This window comes from Leishmania martiniquensis, chromosome 9, assembly GCF_017916325.1.
Source record: "Leishmania martiniquensis isolate LSCM1 chromosome 9, whole genome shotgun sequence".
NCBI classification, from domain to species: Eukaryota; Euglenozoa; class Kinetoplastea; order Trypanosomatida; family Trypanosomatidae; genus Leishmania; species Leishmania martiniquensis.
In genome coordinates this window covers 275,146-291,069 of record NC_090144.1, presented here as the reverse complement: position 1 = coordinate 291,069, position 15,924 = coordinate 275,146, and the positions used below count along the sequence as shown (strand labels likewise).

General features: G+C 62.9%; 4 protein-coding genes across 4 annotated transcripts; all 4 read left to right on the top strand.

Annotated features, from left to right (window-relative positions):
* Nucleotides 1-487: 487 nt before the first annotated feature.
* LSCM1_07594 (uncharacterized protein) lies at nucleotides 488-1,498 on the top strand (the record flags this gene model as incomplete). Its single annotated transcript, XM_067324959.1, has 1 exon — nucleotides 488-1,498. The coding sequence occupies one exon, from the start codon at nucleotides 488-490 to the stop codon at nucleotides 1,496-1,498; it is 1,011 nt and encodes a 336-aa protein (XP_067180804.1).
* A 1,635-nt stretch (nucleotides 1,499-3,133) lies between these two features.
* On the top strand, nucleotides 3,134-4,729 carry LSCM1_07593 (uncharacterized protein; the record flags this gene model as incomplete). The annotated part of the gene is made up of 1 exon (XM_067324958.1): nucleotides 3,134-4,729. The coding sequence occupies one exon, from the start codon at nucleotides 3,134-3,136 to the stop codon at nucleotides 4,727-4,729; it is 1,596 nt and encodes a 531-aa protein (XP_067180803.1).
* Nucleotides 4,730-5,721: 992 nt separating this feature from the next.
* On the top strand, nucleotides 5,722-7,209 carry LSCM1_07592 (uncharacterized protein; the record flags this gene model as incomplete). The annotated part of the gene is made up of 1 exon (XM_067324957.1): nucleotides 5,722-7,209. The coding sequence occupies one exon, from the start codon at nucleotides 5,722-5,724 to the stop codon at nucleotides 7,207-7,209; it is 1,488 nt and encodes a 495-aa protein (XP_067180802.1).
* A 4,108-nt stretch (nucleotides 7,210-11,317) lies between these two features.
* Nucleotides 11,318-13,249, top strand: LSCM1_07591 (uncharacterized protein; the record flags this gene model as incomplete). Its single annotated transcript, XM_067324956.1, has 1 exon — nucleotides 11,318-13,249. The coding sequence occupies one exon, from the start codon at nucleotides 11,318-11,320 to the stop codon at nucleotides 13,247-13,249; it is 1,932 nt and encodes a 643-aa protein (XP_067180801.1).
* Nucleotides 13,250-15,924: the final 2,675 nt, after the last annotated feature.

The window sequence follows — 15,924 nt, the reverse complement described above, 5'->3', positions numbered from 1 at the left end:
CCGCCAGGAGCAGAGCCTTTCTGTGCCGCGCTCTCACCCTTTTCCACATAGCGCCTCTCCTCCGCCGCTGCGCCTCTTTCCTCACCGCCTTCGGTATGGGTACCCCATCTGTGGCCATCATCCTTTGGTGCTCTCGTCCTCTGTCCCCCGACCTTCCTCCATCTGCGCGGTTCTCTGTCGCCATCATCTCTGCTCGCCTCACAATGGCTCTCTTCCCCTCCTCCCCTTCACACACACACACGCAACATTCACAACATTGAACCATATACGCACACGCCTACACGCGCATCGCCACCGCCCGCTTCTCTCTCTCTGCCCCTTTCCTTACAGCAGGAGGAAGAAAAAAGCACCAGTACACCTCTGGTGTGACTCTAGCGCACACCGAAGCCGTTGAGCTCGACCGGCCTTACGCTACTTGGCACACGTGAGCTGTGCGCGTGAGTGAGTGTAGACATAGGCGGAGGAAGGGCAACTTACCTCGGCAAAGATGTTCGTAGACGATGCCGCCGGCACACACTTCGACTTCGAAGACGTGCTGCCCAAGGAGAAACCCCGCACGGAGAAGAAGCTGGAAATATGCCAGGACTTCCAGCGCGGCCGCTGCCGTCTCGGCGACACCTGCCCGCAGCGCCACATCATCTCCGCTTACCGTACCGTCCAGACAAAGGTATGCAAGCACTGGCTGCGTGGTGCCTGTGTGAACGGAGACAACTGCCTGTACCTTCACGAGTACGACAACCGCTATGTCCCCCAGTGCGCCTTCTTCGAGCGCGTAGGCGAGTGCACCAACCCGGAGTGCCCTTTTCTGCACACGAAGCTGAACGAGTCGCAGCCGGAATGCGCCGCGTACCGCCGCGGCTTCTGCCCGATGGGCCCCAAATGCCGTCTTCGGCACGTGAAGCGCGAATCGGCGTGCCCCCACTACCTCGCCGGCTTCTGCCCGCTTGGCCCACGCTGCCCGCTCGGGCACCCCATCCAGGAGCGCTACGACCGCGACGCCGTGTCGAAGCGCATCCTGGACAAAATGGTCGTGGAGCGCGCCGATGACCCTACCTTCAACCGCAGCGCAACCTGCTACCGGGTCGGCTGCTTTGACCCCGGCCACCTCGCACCGGACTGTCCAGGCCCGCAGCACAGCGTTCTGCACAAAGCCCTTGGCGAGATTCAAGAGCCGGGGCAACCTACTGGCACCTTGGACAGTGGCGGGCGCGGCGGCGGCGGCGGCCCCCATCGTCGCTGCTTCTTGTGTGACCAGGAGGGCCACACAGTGAAAGACTGTCCTATGAATACGCACCGTAACCCTCACCGCGGTGGAGGGAGTGGCGGTCCTGGCGCTCCACAAGGCAGTGGCGGCGGAGCTGGAATGGCTAACCGACGGCGCTTGCGGCGAGAAGGCGGTACCGGCATTGGAGTCGGCGCTAGCGGTGGTGGTGGTAGTGGTGCTGGCTTCGGTAGCGGGGGGGGTGGTCGCCGACGTCCAGGTCGCGATCACGGCTAGCCCGCTCCGGACGCAACGCCCCTGTTTGTGTTCTTAAGTTGCGCACGCAGTCCTCTTGAAAAGTTTCGCAGATGCACCCTACCAGTGCGCATTGTGTGTGTGTGCGTGCGCGCCATCCGCTGTGCCTTGTCGGGGGGTGGGGAGCTCAGTGCGCCTTTGTTGGCGCTCTCTATGTGTGCCTGCCTGTATGCTCGGTGGCAGACGCTCTACCCACCCACCCCCTTCCCGGGGCAGACAACAGAGAGGGAAAGGGGGAAGTATGTGCGCCGTCTTGTGGGCGGCAAGCCGCCGCCGTTGCCGTTGCTGTGGAGATAGCCTGAGGTTCGCATCTCTGTCTGTCGGCCCCCACACACACACACACACCTCCTGCATGGCGTGGGCGAGGGAATGAAGGAATGAGCGCCACCGACTGTAGTTGACGGCACGTTCGCCGTGAAGGAGAGGTGCGGATGCGACACACCCGCGGTCTTCTCCCTCGGCCGACCTCTCCAGGAGTCACCCCCTCCCCTCGTCGTTTCGAATGGGGCATTCGGTTCTCCGACACCGGCGCACGCACAACTGTGCTCGTCCAGCCCATCCCGGCTCCGTCTCCTCCGTCCCGCTGCGCATGCGCATTGAATGGCAGGCAATCGGGAGAAATGAGAAGGGTGCCTTTGGCCTCTCCAGCAGATAGATGAAGGGAGTGCGTGCTGATGGGCGTGTACCCGGCAGGTCATCGTTCCTCGCAGATACAGGCGCATCACACCCCAATCCCCCCTCCCCCCACCCCACTCGCCCCATGTGCGGGAAGCTGGATGGCGTCTGGCAGCGTCTCTTCGGCTTGAATGACGCCTACCTCCCTCTCACCCTCTCTCTCCTCCCGTCTCCTCCCCCCTACGGATGTAGGAATAAGGGTGTCTCTGCATGACTGGCTTTCAAGCGCCCTTCTTTGGTCTTGCAGCCCCCCACCCCCACCCCTTCCCTTAGTCAACCTTTGTAGTTGCCGTCCATCAACGAAGCACAGCGTTGACAAGTACGCCGCCACCATCTTGGACACGGTTGTCCCCTCTCACACCGACACATACACACATCCTATTACAGCCACACGACGCACCAAAGCTTCTGCCCGCCTCCCTCCCCATCTTGATTGCTCCCTTCATACATCACTCGCTGCCGGTTGATTCCTGCAAGTTGATCGCCCATAGAAAAGTGGCCTCCGTGCTCGCTGCCTCCCACCTGCGACTGCGGCTGTGGCTGTGCGTTGCTTCTTTGTCGCCGCCTGCGGCCATGCCTCCCACCCAACCCCCCTTGGTTCGCTCTCTCGCTCCCTTTCGCAGCAGCCCTCTCACGGACGCCCTCCCCTCATCACCGAGTACTTTCATCAAGGACGGTTTCGCGAAGCTATCTTCGTAGTTGTTCAGGCTGCTGCCGGTAGCCGTTGCGGTGCTTCTCTACGCATCGCTTTTCTGGCGCTCTACTTCGTCGATATTCCCCGTAACACACACACACACAGACACCCACAACGGGGCATATCATCGTTTCCTCCGTCTAATTGTGTGTGGAGGAGGAGAGGAGGGGAAGTGCTGGCGGCTCTTTGCGGCGCGTGCAGTACCGTTTTTTCGCTGCTTCTCTCTGTCAAGTCTACCCATAGAAGCCATGCGGGCCACGCGTGTGTGTGCCGTGCGCGCCGTGCGCATGTATGTGCCAGTGCGCGTTGCGGGGGCTGGTGGGGCCCCCACATGTGCAGTGTCTGCCGCAGGTGACACCGCCGCTACATCGAGTGAGGTGCGTACGGCTCAGCGTATCACAGAGGCCGTTCTCACAGCGCGCGCGAGCCGCAAGCGTCAGCCGTCACAGTCGTCTCCTCCTGGACCAGTTTCGCCACCGGCTCACGCCAAGGCGCAGGGGCCGCGCTCACGGGCATTGAACCATGAGGGGGCTATCGTGCCGGACACGGTTTCAGCGGACGTGCAAACAGCCGCGCGACTCGCGCTCTCCTACGGCAAGTCCGCTTTCCTGACGCACCTTGTCCACCAGCGCGACGCCGTCTGCCAGCGCCCTGGCAGCCCTGTATGGGAATGGGATCCGCTGATGATGGGCGACGCCGGCGAGTCTGAAGCCTCGGCGGCAGCAATATCCTCCGGCACACCTGCGATGCTGGCCCATCGCTCCCCCATACCGCAGATCCCGCGCGCCACCGCTGGGATCGTGGAGCTGCAGACAGCAGCGGACAAGCAGTGGGATGCACTGACTGATGAGGCACGAGTGCGGTGGATCACATCGACGCCGCAGGGTCGCCGAGCATTGCAGCACGCTACGAGGCTCGCCAAGTCCAGGGAGGCCATTCGTGGGCAAGGGTGCGACAGCGACTCCGGCGCGCGCTTGATTCCCTCCTTGGCGGCGATGCTATCCAAGTACAAGAGCACAATCGTTCAGCCGCGATCGCCACGCGTGGCGGCACTGGCCCCATCACCCAAGCAATCGATTCTCCGAACGAAACTGCGACTAGGGGCGGACGGATCTGCGAGCTGCACTCCGAAGCCGGCCACGGCGTCCATTGCCGTGAGTGGCATGATGCACGTCGCGTCCAAAAACAGCACGAACCGTCGCCACCTGCGCGACCGGGCCGACGCGGTGCGGCGCGAAGAGCGCCGAAAGCGGTGGCACCGCACACTCACGCAGCTCCTCGGCGGCGAAGCAGCGCTTATGTTTGTCAACAACGTGAAGGACTTACAGCTGCCTGGGACAGAGGTGGGAGAGGCGCTGACCCAAGGCGCAGATGCACGAGAGCGGGGCGGAATACGGCCTGCCGCACCAGCGCCGACCTCTTCGGCAGCGCCAGCCACGCGTGACGCCACACACGAAGAGACGGCGAAGGGCAGCGCGCCCGTCACCTTTTCGGACGGACTGCTGACTCTATGCGACGGCCTTGGCATCCGCAGCCCGCGGCGCGCGTACGTTCTCGCACGTGTCTTGCCGGAGGTCGATTCCGCAAGCGCCTCTGAGGCCCTGCCGCTTTCGTTAGCGAAGGTGCGGGAGCTGGCGAAGAGGTGCTCTACCGAGTACGATGAGCTCCGCAAGGACGCCGTGCGAACGGCGCAGGAAGCCGGCTTTGGCTCTGCCGAGGATGCTGTTCGTGCCTTCGAACGAGAGCAGCTGGCCCTCGCGGTGACGCGCGTGCAGGCGAAGCTGCTCATGTTCCAGGAAGATCTCCCTCTCCTGAAGAGCTGCGTGAACGCCCTTAGCAAGTAGCGCCTGTGTCGCCGTCATCGCAGTCTTGTGTCACAGCCGATTGTGTGTTCGTACGCTGCGTGGGTGCCCCCTGTGTACGCGAAAGAAGGAACTGTTACAGTCGGGCAGCGTGCATAGAAGGGCGCACACGCGCACTCACCAGACTCCTCCCGCCCGTGCCCTAGACGTCTAGTATGGTGGCCATAAGCATGGGGTCGCTGCTCTCTGTCGGCCCCTCCCCCTCCTTGGTATGCAGCTCTCTTCCCCCACCCCCACCCCCACCCTATCGCTCACACGTCTCCACGTTACTTCCACCGCTCTTTTACGCCCCTCCCCTCCCCCCCCCGCGCAGCCTGACAACCCACTAGCGCCCTGTCATCACGGCTACTGCTCATACAGGAAACGACTAGTTCACGTCCTCTTCTACAGCGGCGTAAGCCTTCGTGTGTATAGAGAGAGAGGGAGAGATCCAAGACGGAGACACGATAAGGGACACCCTTGCACGCTCCTACCTCCGACGTCTTCAACTGCCTGTGTGAGTGTGTTGTGGCTGTGTGGTCCTGCCCACCCGTTCGAGTGTAAATCACCTGCCTGTTGTGCTCTCGTCCGCATCTCTGCGAACGTACACACACACACAGGCAAGGCGCGCAAGTATTCGGCCAGAGTGCAAAGAAACACGTGTGCGATATTCATACCAAGTCGAGGCCGCGTGTGCCATCCGGCGCTCCTCTCAGCCGCGTTGCGTTGATCTTGCGCGCGCGCTCTCCCCTCTCCCTATTCCGTTTGGGTCTTTCGAGTAGCTATACACACACACACACACTCGGCTCCTCCCACCCCCTCTCTCCTGTGTCTGTGCGTGTGTGTCTTACGTCTTCACTCTGCCACTTTTTTGCCTACACTGCTTGGCTTTGTTGATTCTGTGTGCGTGTACTTGTGCGGCTGTGCAGTCGCTCTTTCCGCTATCGCCCCCCTTCCTCCCACCACAGCTTCCGCATATAGGCCCTTTCTCGGCCATGATGTACGCAAAGACCGCCGCCGCGCCAGCCAACGGCATCGTTAATGGCCACTCCGCAGAATCGATCGACGACATCAAGGACTCACTCGACCGTATCGAAAGACTCCTAAACTGCGGCCAACAGCTGCTGTACGGTGACGAGGCGGTCGACGGCGAGGGTGGCGCGGCATCCCTGGAAGGGGTCCCGGCGGGCGCAGCCCCCGCCTCGATCCCAATCGCGCGGCACGTAGATGTCAGCTACGACTCCTACCAGTCCTCATCGCAGCGTCGGCAGAACCCCTCGCGCGGTGTCGGTGGCGGTGGTAGACTCGCGGCACATCGCCAGCTTCCGCCTGCCGCGCCTCACAGCCTCCCCCCGCGCAACACCACGAACCCGCTCTCTTCTCCGCAGAGAACGCCTCCGTACCATGCAAGCCGCGCACGTGAGAATCCGATATCGACGAGCAGCAAGCAGTGCCCGCCACGCTTCAAGAAAGAAAAGATGTCCGCCTCTCTTCGTGGCCGGCAGATCGCGCAGATTCAGAAAGAGGGCGGTATGGTGCCAAACCTCGAGGAGGGGGTCGACGCCTCGGACACGGCGCAGAACATGACAATCGCTGAGCTGAAGGAGCGCATCCACCGCGAACTGGAGGAGTACCGACGCTTTGGCCCACTCATGCACCGCCTCGAGTCGTACCAGCGCCGGCAGCGCGCCGCCGTCACCAAGCGTGCGCCGGCCAATAAGAAGGGTGGCTTGAGGCCATTCCCCGCGGGAACAACGGCAGCGCCTCCCACGCCTGCGAGCAGGCTCGTGAAACAAGTCCCTACCCCGGGCCCTGGGGTGGCGCTGCATAGAGCGCCTAGTCACCCCGGCGTCCATGCGGCAGCCGCCGTAACAACATCTGGGCCGCAGGCTGCCCCAGCCTCCAGGCACGTGGAGAAAAGCAAGAACGTCACCCAGGCGTGCAGCACGCTTCAGAAGTCGCAAGGGCAGGCGCCGTTCTGGGAGCGCCTCTACCGCGAGACGGCCATACAGCAAGAGAAGCGGGATCAGCGTGCCGAGCAGCGCAGCGTGGTGAAAAGGCGGGCCAAACAGAAGCCGTATCCCTCTGTGGTGGCTCCGCCGCTGCAGAGCACGTACAGCGGCCACAATAACCCCCCACAAATGAGCACGGTTAGCCGCAACGCGTCGTGTGAGCTCATGTCGAAGCAGACCTCAGGGCACAACTACGCCCTGTTGCAGCAGGCCAGTCAGCTGATCGCTGACGTGCCGGCGGCTGTGGCGGCTCCATGGCGCCCTGCTCCAGCCAATAACGCGTACAGCACGAGCACACATCTCTCGTCGACCCCTTCGCCACTGCCGCCGAAGCCCAAGGTCGATATGCAGCAGTCCACCTACTCGGCTGAGCCTCACGACGACATCGAGCTCAGCTCGTCAGACGACGCGGAGGATAGCAACTCGCCACCCTTCATTGTTCCGCTTGATCTCAGCGGGATCAAGAAGTAGGCGGGATGGCGAGGCACATGCCATGTCCTGGAAAATGGAGGCTGGGGAGCAGGAGCAAACCACCCCACCACCACCTGGCAAGCGCCAGTGGGGTGCGCTCCCTGCAGATTGGTGGTGATATGCCTCTCCAATCCGGGTCGACACGAAGGCAAGAGCAAGAAAAAGGGGTGTGGTGGGGGTAGGGGGGGGTTATGTGCCCTGTCCACCAGCGGTTGGTGCGCCTGTACATGTTTATATACGTATATACACACCCCTGTATATATAAACACATACACACATATATATGGATATGTGTGTGTGTATGTGTACATGGGCGCCATCGTTTGTTTTCTGTGCGTGTATGTGTGTGTGCCGTTGGTGTTGTCTCTCCTGTTTCCGTTCCCCACCCACCCCATCCATCCATCCATCCTTCGCCTCGCCCCTCCGTGTTCCTCTCTCACATCCGATCGCTCGATGGATGTGATGCCTGTCTTCTCGCTGTCTCGCCCCTCTCCTGGTGTATGCAATACCTGTGTAGGGCATACTCGGCAAAAGTAAAAGAGGAGACCCGATGGACGCCCTCTCGCCTCATCGGTTCCTTCTGGCTCGTACCTTTGCGCTTCCTGTCGAGGTGAACCCTCAGTCAAACTCATCCCCCTCCCCTCTCCCCCTCTATGCACCCCTGTCGTTCGTGGATGGTGTGTGTGTGTGCATCTCTTTATACCCGCACGGAGGGGGGGTGGGGGAAGAGAGAAACGACAAACAGGAGAGACCAGTAACCGTCTCCCGCTCCCCTCTTTTTTTCTCCTCCTCCACCCCCCCCCCCACTCTCCTCCCTCCATACTGCTTTTTGTTGGGTTGCCCTGTGTGGGGTGGGTGGCGCTGGCGTGGTGTGGTTGTAGCCATGGTGTCAGAGAGACAAGCGCGTGTGCAGCAGGGAAAGTATCATCCCGCCGGCCTTCACCGCAAGCCCATGTGTAGCACGAAAGAGGTGCAGTGCAGCGCGAAAGGGAACAGCCGAAGGCAGACAAATCTTCTCCGCGCAAAATGCATCTCCCTCCCCCCTCCCCCCCTCCCTCTTTTCTCGCATTGCCCTCTCAAAAGTCCGGGCCAGGCAGCCATTCATGACGATATTGTGCGGCTGCGTCAGAACGTCTCTTTCGATGCGTCGCGGATGCCGTTGGTAGCATCCAGCGAAAAAAAAAAAGGTAACCAACCACGTCACGACGGCCACCCCACCCCCACATGAGGGGCAACCAGCGCGAGTCGCCAACCCCCTTTCCTGAGACCGCCCGCGCCCGCCAAGCGGACGGCCCGCTGCCCACCCCACCTAAAAAAACGCACCCTTTCCTCCACCCCACCCACGCCCTTCCTGGACGCCCCCGAGGGAGACCCCCCCGAACCAGGTGGACGGCCGAGAACCCACCCCGCACAAGGGGGTGAGCCAGAGCAAAAAGTGTGACAAGAGTGGGGTTTGAACCCACGCCTCCAGGGGAGATCACGACCTGAACGTGACGTCTTAGACCACTCGACCATCTTGCCTTTACACTTGCGCTGGGAAACAAAACAGCTCCCCTAAGGGGGGAGGGGAAAACTTTAGCACCGATTGGTTTCGATCCAACGACCTATGGGTTATGAGCCCATCGCGCTTCCACTGCGCTACGGTGCTTCCAGCGTCCTCACCTCTTCCAGATATCGATCAAACCTACCACTCGATTTGCTTTAGGGGCCAACACAGGATCAGGGGTGACCACGCTTAACTGAAAACACCGTGTCCCATCCGATTTGTGAAGCACTCACAGGCTCAGTTAGTACTGAGGTCAGTGATGGATTGGGAACCCTCAGCGCCGCTCTCCTCTTTTCTGTGTGTAGGGGGGGGGGAAGCGCTTCATCCACGAGCATAAAAAGGTACAATGTGACCAGCCGCGGGCCAACGGATGCGGCACGAAGCCCCCCCTTATTTACAGAACTTCGCGCCAAAGGAGGGCGCTAAAAGAGTAACACACCGGCGTTTTCAAGACGAATCCACGCTTGGAATGACGCAAGCTTGCCCCTTTAAGAACGCGCAAGGCTCCTTTCGCGGGGTTTTTTCAAAACAACCAGGCACAAGCGACCCCCCACAAATTCCCCCTACACGCCCTACGGGCTGTCTACAAAAAAAGCCCCCAGGGAGAGGCCCGACACTGAGTTCGCATCCTGGCGCGAAGGGAAAAATGTTCTCATAACCCCAAAATGGAGCAATTGAATATCATATGGCGGAACAACACGATTCAAAAGACGGATCACTTCCTTTTTTTCCAGGCCCCTTGCCGACCAGCAGAAGCTCAACCGTGCGAGGTTAGAGCGTGTCGGGTAATATAGGGTGCGCGCGCCAATCGGACAACAGAGCTCGATGCGTTTTTTGCCCCGCCAGATGGGGCGGAGGTGAACTGGAGGCCCGGCTCGCCGACCAGGCTGCACGGCACCGGACACGCGTGGACGCCACCTTGTGTGCGGGATGGTGACTCTACCTCTCTCCCTGCGTTTCCCACCGTCTCTCCTGCACACGCATGAGTGCTCTGCACGCAAACGGTGGACACCTGGTGAAGCAGCGAAGCCCTCTCGCCCTCCACGCCACCATCGCCTTTCACACAATAGTTTCGGGGGAAAAAAAAACGATCTGCATTGACCCCTACATCCAACCATCACTGTGAACCATGTCCTTGGACTATAAACATTCGAAGGCAGAAGAGCTGCGGCAATGCATCGAGAACCTGGGACGCCTCAGGGAGATGGGGGCCGTCGACGAGGAAACGTTTCGTGCCAGGGCGAGTGTGCTGATGGAGGTGATGGAGAGAGCAGTCACCGAGGGGAGCGCGGGCGACCAGGGACGGATTGTGAGCACCATCGAGTTCGACTCCGAGTGTAAAATCTATCCCTGGAAGGTCCCCATGCGACAGGTGGAACGCGCACGGACCAGGATACTGAAGGAGGTCGACGAGGACGAGACGGAAGAGCGGATTCGACAGAGCTTTATCGTCCGGGCACGATCCCGTTCGCTGACCCCGGTGGAAACGATGCTGGCAGCCTACACCATCTTCTCGGGAGACCGGGATAAGGCCACACTGGAACTCACCCACCTGATGGTACATGCCCCATCCTTCCAGCAAACGGTCTACCACAACTGGCACCTGGCAAAGCGCCTCTACGGGGACTTCGCCGACACATATGCCGAGCGCATCTTGCGTCTGGAATACCCGCTGTTCCCGACAAGGGAACTGGACCAAGAGAACTATCGCCTGCTCGAGAGTACAGCGACAGGGCTACAAGGAGGGGGCGACCAGCCGTCGGACATGGACAGCGAAGCGGCGAAGTTGCTCCGGGCAACGAAGCCACTGATCATCCTTGGGGGAGGCCACGCACCCATTTACGGTCCGGACGGACAGCAGATGGCGGCAGCCGACTACACAGCGCTGGAGCAACGGATGGACCAGCCCCAGAAGCAGATGGAGGCGTACGCCAAGCACTCGCAGCGGCAGAGCTAGCCACGAGAACCGCCGCAGCAGCCCGCACGGAAGAGCGGGGGGTACCGCAGCCGAGGGGCGCGCCAGCCGCCACCGCAGATCATGTGGCATGGCGGTGGGGTGGGGCCCAACGAGCCGGCCAGCGCGGTACGGGACAAGGCCGACCCAAGTACAAAAAACTGAGAAGGCCTTGCCGGGACGAAGACAGCGTCCCGAAGAAGGGCCGGCCCTCCACAGAGGAACTGTGGGGTGGGGACTTGCGCGCGGGGAAGACGTCCAACAGGGAACTGGACGCGATTCTTCAGCGCTACCTCCCACCAGGGAAAGTACTACCGTGCGACACGTTGCCTAACCTAACTCAGCAGCACATCGCGCGCATTCAGGACTCGGTGCGGAAGCACGGGGTCCTTTACTTTCCCCTCTTTATCCGGCACCACTGGATTGAGGGGGCGCTGACACGGGCCGAGGGTAAGCGCACCTACGCGCTCACGGTCTTTGATTCCGCCCCGTCGGACCCTGTACAACGCGACTTGCGTCGGGGTCTGCAGGCGATGTGGCCACGCCTTGCTATCCCCAACGGATACTGCGCGAGACAGGCTTGCGGCAGTGAGGACTGTGGGCTGTACATGGTGGCATCGTTCTTCTCCCACCACTACGCCTGCCCCATCGGCGATGCCTCCACCCTGCCGGGCCGACTGCGCCGCTTCCTCACCCGCGCTACGCGGGAGAGGATGTCCGCCGAGACCTTTACGGCGGCCATGCGGAAGGAGCTGGAGCAGCGGCCATCACCCGCCCCCCCACCCACCACGGCGCCTCGACAGGAGGAGCCAGAGCTGGAGGGCGGCCACGCGTGGAGTGTCGAGGAGCTGATAGAGGCGCACGACGCGGCCGCCACAGCCGCCGCGCGGCGCAAACTGCGCTACATGCTCACGGCATCGGCGCTCGCGAACTTCGCGGACGGCGCACACTGGTCCTTCGCCGTGGGGGCGATGTGCAGGCGCGCCAGAGCGTACGGATTCGATGCCGGCAAACCCGCCGACGTGGCGGACGCCCTGGTGCGCATGGGCTTCTCTGTGCACCCGTATGGAAAACCGACGCGCAACGGGAAGGCCCGCCTGCTGGACGAGTCCGCGCTGTCCGACACATCGAAGCACTTCCTGATCGTGCAGGGAGTCGCGCACGCTGGCCTGCCGCGGTGCCTCAGAGGAGGCTGGGTGTTCCAACTCGGGGCGCGGTTCACAGGAACGGCGTCGGCGCGTGAGGGAGCATATGAGGGCCACTATGCGGTGACGGCGAAACCGCGCGAGGCGACGGTCGGCGTGTACACGGTGGCGCCTCCGCGGGCAGCCGAGGCAGCGGAGCAGGCAGAGGACTCGCGCACGTTGGCAGCGCCAACGGTCGGCCGGCAGGCCGCGGAAGCTGGTGCCCCGAGGGGCACCCACGCGAAGGACCCCTTCCTGGCGGACGCGGGACGAGCAGAGGAGGACGGGCTGAGCACCACGCCGCCCGACACGGCGCCCGGAGAACTTCTCCATGAGCAGCACGCGGCGCTCTACGGAGAGACGGCGCTCCCCCTAAAAAACGGGGACGGCAGGCGAGCTGGGGGGCGCGCCTGCCCACGAGGGTGGTACATCTACCCGGACAGGCCCCCACACGTCAGCGCGGTGGCATGGGCCGCGGTGTCGCCGGAGGTCCGCGCGGGCCACATACGCTGGTTGCGAGAACTGCGGTCGATGCCGAGCGACCTGCTGGACTGCGACCTGGCAAAGGCGGTCATCCACCTGATCGTGCGAGCGGCTCGGGCGCGGAACTGGCAGTGGCCCACCATCTCCAAGGCCCTGGCGTCCGTCAAGGGCGCGCTGCTGAACCTCCCCCTGTACACAAACCAGGCGGACGGATACGATTTGTCGACCTCACCGGAGTTCCGGGCGGCGGCCACCGCGACGAGGCGCTTCGAGAGGGAGTCGGAGACGCACCCACCCGCCCCGCTGCGGGTGGAGGAAATGCAGAGGGCCTACAAGGAGCTCTGCCGCACCCACCCGCGCGCCGCGCTCTTCCTGAAGCTGGCGTGGCACTGCGCCGCACGAGCGGGCGACCTGGGGACACTCCTGAAAAAGGACGTGCACATCTCCGCACTCTCGGAGAGCTCGCCGACGGCCTCAGTGAGTATCACGATCCGCTATGGAAAGGGTGCGAGGTTCCGCGGGCCCTATGCGATAGGGACGCGATTGCAGCGAGAGGACGCGGCCCTGCTGCTGAAGCTGGTGAGGAGCCGAGGCCCAACGCAGCGCCTGTTTGCGGACGTGACGAGCCTCCGCGATCAGCTGCGAGCAGCGCTGCGCCGCGTGAACCCTGCGGCGGCCCTCCCGTCCATCCGGAAGGGCGCCGCCCGTTACCTGGCAGCGAACGGCGTATCCGAGGCGGACCTCATGCGGATCACCGGCCACACGCGAGCGGACACGCTCAAGCGGTACCTGGGCTATGGCCACCAGCCAACGAAGGAGGCCGTTGCCGCGCAGGAAAGCGCCGCGCAAGTCCCCCTAGGATTGACCAGCTAGGATGGGAGGCACCGACGGCGAAGAGCCTGGGGGTGTCGGACGCGGAGCTGTATGCGGAGACGCGCCGCATGCAGGGGCTGCCACCGGTGGCGACGCTGCCCGACGCGCGGCAGTGGCCCCTGCACCTGAAGCGCACCACGCCGCTGGACCTGGCGGCCGTGCGGGAAATGCCCACGGCGCACAGCCGCACGAAGCGGTTCCTGGAGCAGGCCATCCAATACATGAACCCGAGGCGGTTCGTGGGCCTGCGCACTTCACGCACGGTGAAGACGGCGTCCCTGCCGCTCGCGGACGTTCTGAGAGCGGTGGAGATGGGGAAGTTCGAGCGTTGCGACTGGCAACCTCGCCACCCAGCCTCGCGCCGGCCGCTGCCGGAGGGCGTGCGCGGGGTGAACACGTTCTCTGTCCCAGAGATGAAAGGCCGACGACGGCTGATCACCGAGCCGCACCTCAACGCCCTGGTCTCGAAGCAGGAGCTGCCGAAGGTGGAGCATCCGACCCGCCAGTGGCGGCGCCAGGAGCTCCGCTACGCGCGGTGCATGTTCCAGCTCGACTTTGTGACGTTCTACGACGCCATCCCCTTGCCGGAGGAGATGCGGAACACGTTTGTGTTCCGCGCACGCGACCATGTCCTCCACCGGTGCTGCACGCTGCCCACCGGCGCACGATGGAGCGTAGCGGTGGGGCAGGCGGTGACATGGACGATCGTGGACATCGACACACCAGTGACGGTCTTCACCATGATGGACAACATGCTCATCGCGGCGCGCGAGGGGCAGGAGCGTGCGTTTCTATCCGCGGTGCGGCGCATCCTAGCCCGCATCCGGACGGCGAACCTCCTCACCTCCCCGGATCGGGAGACCGTGGCGGCCATGTCGGACGAGGAGCTGCTATCCTTGGCACGGGCCGACAACACGTTCCTGGGAGAGGACTTCCATTGGAACGGGAGCGAGTGAGTGGTACGCAACGCGCTCAAGACGGTGTCCAAGTTGAAACTGGCGCTCCGAGCGACGCGCTTCTCATGCCGGTCTTTCGCGTCCCTGGCGTCGCTGGTCATGTACGCCATGCACACGACGCGCCTGAACCCGGCGGAGGCGTTCCCCTTGCAGCAGGCGTACCGAGCCATGTTTCGGCTCGTGGAGCGCGGCCGGGATTGGGACGACGAGGTGCCCTATGTGGGGTCGAACGTCCTCGCGTGCCTCCAATCGGTCGGCGGACGCCTGGTCGAGAACGAGTGGTGGACGATCGCGGACAGGACCGCGGCCACCTACGAGGATGGCACGTACGACGCCATCTGCTTCACGGACGCGTCGGCCGACGGGTGGGGAGCGGTGGTGCGGTACGCGAACGGCACCACCGACGCCCTGCAGCAGAGGTGGGCCACGGACTTGCACCCGAAAGGTCGCGTCGGCGAAGGCTCGCCACGCACGCGGGTGCCGGACCCGCTGCCGAACGATGAATACTTCACCGCCAAGCACTCGGCGCACGCGGAGCCACGGGCCGCGATGCTGTGCCTGCAGTACCTGATGGCGCACGGGCTGGTTGCGAGAAGGGGCCCGACCATGCGCATGGCGGTGGTCACGGACCACTTTGCGATTGTGCGGGCGCAGCGGAAGCACAACGGCTTCGGCGGCATCGGCAGAGGGTACTGCCTGAACCGCCTGTACGCGTACACGACGGCCCTCTACTTTACCGAGCGCGTGCAGGTGGTGTTCTTTTACATCGCCGGCCAGGTGAACCCCGCGGATGAGCTATCACGCAATTTCGCCGACGACGGCGGTACGACACGGGGGTGACGCGGCGCGCTGCCGACAACCTGGCGGTGCCTTTTCTGCGAAGCACGTATTCCCCGTTATGCGAGCAGGCGCGCGGATCGCCGCCCACGATTCTCGCAACGGGGCGGGTGGATGGGGGCGACATGGCCCCCGCTTCCCACTCAGGCTCACCAACGACGGGGCCCCAGGACCCCTGATGGGGAGTTCTTTCCCCGGCCAGCGTTCCCTTACCACGGCAAGGACAGCGGCTACCGGCGCGTCCACCAGGAAGGAGCGACTGCGGGGGTTGTGACGGGCAGCTGTGACGGGGCCATTCTCCTCCGCAGCACGCACACGCCGCACTCAGCGGAGAGAACGCGGAACGGAGTACACTCCACACAATGGGCAAGCACGGCTACGGGGGACGAGGGCTGGTCCTGGCCAGAAGTCTGCTTACAGGAGAAGTGAGACCCGCGAGCGCAGCGAAGCCGCGGCGAGATTTGCTCCCCAAATGTGGAGGAGGGCTGCTCAAGCGCATGCGACTAGCAGGAGCGTCAGCCACCTACATCACGTTCTTCTCCTCCCCTCACGCTTTCTCGTCTCACACACATCACAGTCGCCCAAGAAGAACCATCCGAAAAAAAGAGTTATTTTCTAACGAAAGGGTGCCGAAAATTACCAGCTGCCAGAGTCATTGCCCGCAAGGGGAAAGAGCTGCTTCTCGCTCGGAAGAAGCGAAATCGTCACACACCCAGCCTAATTTCTATTCCGACACCCACTGAAAAGTGGCCACTTTAGTTTTGCACGCCACAGAGGGCTACCATCACTGAAAAAAGCCAACAATGCCGATCGCCACAACAATTTCGTGATGGGCGGGACAAACGAGTGTGACTAGACCAGTTTTGGATTTTTGTGTTTCCC